This window comes from Orycteropus afer, unplaced genomic scaffold (genome assembly GCF_000298275.1).
Source record: "Orycteropus afer afer isolate SDZICR_OR568_19922 unplaced genomic scaffold, OryAfe1.0 scaffold00018, whole genome shotgun sequence".
Classification (NCBI taxonomy): Eukaryota; Metazoa; Chordata; class Mammalia; order Tubulidentata; family Orycteropodidae; genus Orycteropus; species Orycteropus afer.
The window spans coordinates 15916955-15923662 of record NW_006921605.1 but is presented as its reverse complement, the minus strand read 5'-3'; the positions used below and the strand labels follow the sequence as shown (position 1 = coordinate 15923662).

General features: G+C 37.6%; 1 protein-coding gene across 1 annotated transcript in view; it reads left to right on the top strand.

The window, feature by feature from the left end:
* CEP112 (centrosomal protein 112) overlaps nucleotides 1–6708 on the top strand; it is a 600502-nt gene that overhangs the window by 168633 nt on the left and 425161 nt on the right. The window contains exon 17 of the mRNA XM_042783552.1: nucleotides 1807–1886. Within this exon, the coding sequence (XP_042639486.1) occupies nucleotides 1807–1886 (80 nt within the window). The remainder of the gene's footprint in view (nucleotides 1–1806; nucleotides 1887–6708) is intronic.

Below are 6708 nucleotides of genomic sequence, written 5' to 3'. Positions count from 1 at the left end.
ATAAATTCTAGAGATAAGTCCCTTGTCAGATATGTTATTACCAAATATTTTTTCCCAATCTGTAGGTTCTCTTTTGACTCTTTTGGAGAAGTCTTTGGATAGCTGGTCTTTTTAATGGACAGTGATCTTTAGAAATGACTCGCTTGCTTTGGACATGCCATTAGGAGGGATCACTTGCTGGAGGAGGACATCCTAGTTGGTGAAGTAGAAGGCCAGCCAGGACCAGGGAGGCTCTCGATGAGACAGGCTAGCATTGTAGCTGCAATGATGGACTTGAACATACTGACACTCGTGAGGATGATTCAGGATTGGGCAACATTTCCTTCTGTTGTGTCAGAGTCAACTTGACACTGGCTGCCTAGCTTTGTGTTTAGTGTGTTGCACTGGTGCATCTATTGCTTTAATAATGTTTTTACTCCAATTTAACATACCTACTACGTGCCAAACACTGTAGTTCACACTAGAGATCCGAGATAAATAACAGAGTTGCACTCTTGAACCTGGTGAATTTTTGAACAATATACTTTCCTGTCCTCCTCCCCATGTCCAGTAAAATAAATGCAGTGGCAAATACTTGTTTTCACTCTTTCTAATAGGAAAAGCATATTTATGAAATACTCTAAATTTACCATTTAAAATATACACTAAGAGGCATCCTGGTCTCCTGATTCTCCTGCTGGCCTGTCCTCTCCACCAGCCTGCGATTCTGCTCACCTGGGTATGTGCCACCACAGCAGCAAGGGTCAGCCTCCTGATGTTCTCATGGAGGTTTTTCTCTCTGCTCTTAGGGTTTACAAGCGGACAGTTGATTGTCATTATTATTATCATTCTTTTTTTTTTTTTTTTAACTGAAATACCAAAGGAAAAAATTGTGAGAGAATTATAAAAGGAAAAGGTAAAAAAAAGTCCCCATCCAAAGTAATACAAATGAGTGCAGGTATTTCTGGCTAGCATAGCTTGGTATTTGACACAGTGTGTCACAGTATATGTGTGTTCTGTTGCTCTCTTGTCACTCTTTCCCCGACCCCCACCCCACCACTTGCACCTTCAGCCTTCACTGTATTGCCACCAGCCAGTCTGTGTTCCTCCCCAACTGTGCACCATGAGCTTTCTTATCTACCAGCTAGGTTGTCCGTTCTCAGTTGCCCTGTTTGTGGAACCATGGATGCCTTCTTTTCCCTCCATTAGTAGCAGTTTCCTTTTCCTTTTGTAAGAAGTTTAAAATATGCATATGGGTAAGCTTGTATACATTTGTGAACGAGGTACTTTCTGTAAAGACAAACTGATTTAGCTCTCATTATTGGTGTTGTCGTACTACTTACTCATTTAGGAAAAACACTCCTCAGGGGCGACGAGGGGGCAGTTTTCTCCCAAACTCAATCAAAGACTGGATGGTTCCTCCCATGAGTGGGACAGAGGATTGTCTCATCATAGTTCCTGCGTGTTTTGAGGAATATACGATAACATCAGTTACTTTACCCTTGAATCTGTTGAGACACCCTTGGATTGCATATAATTAAAAATTTGTTCAACAGTAATTGCTCCCTTTTTCAATTTCTTACGTATTGTATTTTACAGAGGAGCCACATGCAGGTATAGTCAATCTGTTACTAACTTTGAGCAGAAACTTGGTAATACTGCAGTCATTCCAGGGTAATGGTTATGATGAACCATGTCTCTATCTTGAAATATCTCAAGCTAATTTTCTATTAAAAATGGATGTAAGATTTTGGTTTCATTGTTTGTATTTCTCCTTTGAGTACATTTTACTTGTCTCTAGTAAATTGAATGTGTCTGTCATGGCAGGTTCATGACTTGCAGACTGAACTTGATAAAGAAAAAGAAGATGCTCAAAAGAAAATTCATAAATTTGAGGAGGCTTTGAAGTGAGTAAAATTGTAATATGTTTAAAAATTTTAAGATATTCTTACACTAACCTGTGAGCCAAATTAAATAACTGCAACAGAAAAATCGTATTTTTATAGGAGCTATGCTATGGTTTAGTTGGAGTCAATTTTCCATGGCTTGAATCTCTATTTTCAGAATTTAATTACCAACTAGTAAATTTTTTTTAAAAAGGAAAAATCAGTTCAGCTGTTTTTAAATGATAGAAATGTAAGAAAATAGAATGTAGTGGTTTCATATGCTTTCTTGCTTTTAAATGAAAACAGATTTTTTTTTTTTTTTTAAACATAGAGATTTAGTTTAGGACCTGTTAGAAAACTATACATTTTGTTGAAACATTTGAGTAATGAATGTTCCAATCATTATATTTGAACAGGGACTACTGTAAAAGCATTGTTTAGGAAAGATTCTGTCTTACGATTTGATATTTAAACGTATATGAAAGTTTTAGATTTTATTTGTTTTCTCCATTTATGTACTAAATGATTAAAAAAAAAAAAACAAAACAAGCAAACTCAACTCACTATCATTGAGTCAGTTCTGGCTCCTAGCAACCTCCATTGGGTTTCCAAGGCGATAAATCTTTACGGAAGTAGATTGCTTTGTCTTCCTCTCTCAGAGCAGCTGGTAGATTTGCACCAACAATCTTCTGGTTAGCAGCCAAATGCCTTAACCACCATACCACCAGAGCTCCTTAATAAATGTTTAGGCCCTACTTATAACTAGGTTAGGGAGCTCTGGTAGCGTAGTGCCTAAGGCACTTGACTGCTAACCAGAAGGCTGGTGGTTCAAACCCACCAGCCACTCCTCAGAAGGAAGGTTGGGCAATCTACTTCTGTAGTGATACTGCCTTGGAAACCCAAGGAGGGGTCACTATGAGTTAGGTCTGACTTGACGGCACATAGCAACAATATAACTAGTTTAAGGAGCCCTGGTGGCACAGTAGTTAAAGCATTCGGCTGATAGCCAAAAGGCGGATTCAGATGCACCAGCTGCTCTGTGGGAGAAAGATGAGTCAGTCTGCTTCTGTAAAGACTTACGGCCTTGGAAACCCTATGAGGCAGTTTGGCTCTGTCTTTGAGGGTCACTAGGAATTGGAATCGACTCGATGGCAGAGGGTTATGACCAGGTTTTACTGTGCAGCTTTTAGATGAAAGGCATTGATTCATTCAATAAATATTGATTGAGTTTCCACTATGTTCCAGGCAATGTGTAGTCCCCTGCTGGAGGAATTTATAATCTGTTCGGAAATATGCTGAAGAAACTTGGCAATTACAGTACTGTACAGTATGCTGAGAGCCTTAGTGGGAGGAAGGTCAACAGGGTACCTGGCCTGAGAAAGTGATTTAGAAAGGGAAACTTGCTTGTGTTTAATATGCCTAGTCCACAGCCAGAGAATCAGCTAATTAATCACAGGGGTGGAGAGGAAGTGGCTATGCAGTCTTCCAGGCTGAAGGTGATACTAAATTTGTTTGATCCTGGGTGCTCTTTCTGGACTTTATGTAAGTTGTTCCTGTTTGAAGGTTTGGAGAAGCAAGAAAAATGGTATTGAATTAAACATTGTTAGTAAAATGTATTGGCTCAGTTGCTGAATAGAACATCTTAAACTAATTGATGCTCTGTGATGTCAGAAGAGATCCGTTTGTTCTTGTAAACAAGGATTTATTGCTGATTTGTTCACATCACCAAGTATGAATTAGGTGAAATCATAAGAAAACTATAATGTTCAATATATTTCCAGACAAATAACTCGTCTTACTCTCCAACTTGAATAATGGTACAACCAGGACATTCTCACTTTCTTTATGGATGTCATGCCCTCCCTTTATTGTTCATCAATTATTTTCCTTTTTGAATGTTAAACACTCCATTTATTATATTTACCATACTTTCTCTTTCTTTTTTTTTTTTTGTTGTTGTAATTTCTTTGTACTCTCTACATTGTTTTGTTGATTTGTATTTTATATTCCTAAAGAGAAAGCCTTTAAATAACATCTAAAATACTTGCTCAGGACCTACAATGTATGGGCATTTTATAATATCATACCGAAAGAAATAGAAGGCTTGGAAGAGAAAGTCCAACATGTCATGCTGTCTTTCTTTAATGACTTTATGGTCTAGGTTATGCACTTAAGGTACCTAAAGTAACTAGGTATTAGTTGTTGAGGAGTTCCTGGGTGACACAGATGGTTAAGTGCTGGACCAATCAAAAGGTTGGCTGCTGCAGCCCATCCAAAGGCACCTTGGAAGGAAGGCCTGGTGACCTGCTTTCTGAAGATCCCAGCCTTGCAAACCCTACGGAGTGCAGTTCTGCTCTGCATATGGGAGGTTGCCATGAGTCAGGAACAGCACAGTAGCAACCCCAACTTGTTGATAATAAGTGCAATTAGAGTTCAGAAAGAATTTTTTTTCAGAGAGATAGTAGTAGCTTGTTTTTTTAGAAAAAGATTGCATACTGTTCAGTGATGGATAGTGAGAGAATGTTGAAACCTCCCTAGTTTCTATACAAATTCAATATAATCATTTTCTGAGCCAAGTCACACTCTTCAGACATTTTACAGTTCTTTGCCAAGCACCAAATTTCACTTGGAGTTAAGAGAAACTGCTTTAGAATTTTCAATAAAATTCCACTGTAAAATATTTCTCCCATTCCCTGAGTAGGTGATGTCTTCATTAGGCCTCGCTGTCTGGGTGCTCTTCAGTATAGCAAAAGTAATGTGGTCTGAATGTAACAGTAACAGTTTGTGAGTTCTGAACTTCAAAAGAAACCGAAAATATGCTCGGGGTTACTGCTGCTGCTGTTTCATCTGAGAGTAGTGTTAGACTGAGCTGGCCAGGAGACAATTCCATTTTGCTAAAAGACAGAAAAATTATTCTTTAATAAATATGCATCAGGATGAACAAATCTCACCTTTAAAATGTGATGTTACTTATTTATGTAATCATTCTTTCATTCACTCAGTAAGGATTTGTTTCTTCTATGTATGCTGAATGCATAGGAGAGGATATCAGAGACAATAGGAATACATGCATAACAATTCACATTGTAGATTAAGTTGTGTCCCCACAAAATATGTGTTGGGATTCTAACCCCTTTACCTGAGAATAGCATGTTTTCTCTGTACTGTAGAAATATGTTAAGAAAATGCTATTGTTTGAATTGTTAGATACAGCCTGAAGTATCCATTATAGTTGTGAACACAGATTAGAAGTTTACGAAGCAGTCACTTGACTGCGTATGATCATTGTAAAAGTACGGTGCAAACCTTTTAAAGCTGAGAATTATAAACTCATATTAAAACTTAAAGATTAAATTAATTATAGTATTTATGGCCATTCATGTGCCAAGAGCTTTACACAAAAACCATTTTTGTCCATTTTCATTACTTTATTGATAGGAGAAATAAACGTATTTATACAACTGACACTTGTCTACATTGGCACAAGATAGAACTTTTTTAAAAAATTGTTACTTGGTATAAGAGATGGAAGTAAAATGAAATCTAAAACTATCAAGTAGATTAAGTAAAATGGGAATCTATACAGCGAGTCCTGGTGGTGCAGTGGTTAAAGCACGTGGCTGCTAATGGAAATGTTGGCATTTTAAACCCACCAGCTACTTTCTGGGAGAAAGATGTGGCAGTCTGCTTCTGGAAAGACTTACAGCCTTGGAAAGCACGTGGGGACGGTTCTGCTCTGCCCTGTAGGCTCACTGTATGTCGCTATCGACTGCATGGCAGTGGGTTTGGTTTTGGGTTTGGAATGTATACCTGTAGTGATGTGAAGATATTGTGTACCATAGAAATACGGCATGGGAACTGATAGGTTCTGCTTCCTGGGAAAGAATCAAAAGCCAACAAATGTGGAGCAGTAATACCAAGACAGTATTCTTCAATCCTTTGGAAATAAGAGAGAGCAAATTCATGAAGGCATGTACTTTGAAGTTTCTTTGACTTTCTTCTTTTTCATGTCAAAACTGCAATCCATAATTTTTTAAGGTTGAGATAAAGAAAAAAGAGGAAATGAAGCTCTGGTCATATCACAGAGTTGGGAAAATGGAACGTCGAAAGAAGTTCCTTTCTCTATAATTGTTCCTCCTCCTACAAGTCAGATCTTGTTTCTACAGATTCATAGGAACTATTCAAAATATTTTGTGTATTGTGAATATTTTTAATGTTGGTACTACTTTTAGTAAGTAGATGATAAAATACAGAGTCAATATAACTTTTTTTAAAAATTGCTGTTAAGTTTTGTACTCTTCTCCTTTCTTAATGTGTCTTTCTGCCCTCTCAATGCAACTCCAGGTTTCAAGGGACCTAAAATCTCTGAAATTGTTAGTGAAATGTATTTTCCTTTTTTTTGGGGGGTGGGGAGGAATCTAAAATTCTACCACTGCTACATTGACACACACTTTCTTCAATCTTCAGTGAAGTTCTTGGTCATTACACATACAAATTCAGAAAATAAGGGAAAACAGTGTTGTCATAATTGCATATGATTGCACTAGAGACCAACCTGCCTGTTAGTGTATGTTTATTATATATTTTGTATATAATGAAATGTAATGATGATTATTGAAATGATTCCTTCCCTAGAGAAATAGAAACTAGTGAGAGTCTGAGACATTTTGGGATTTGACAAGTAAGAAATAGAGCATCTGTCAGAATGAGGGTGTGTCAGGTATTTGACTTCTTCGCATCAGGGAAAACTAGAGTACAGGTGTTCTGAGTCAGGAACCAGGACGTAATCATTGATGTCCTGGAGGTGCGGCATGGGTCAGGTGTTCTGAAAACAAAGCCAAAT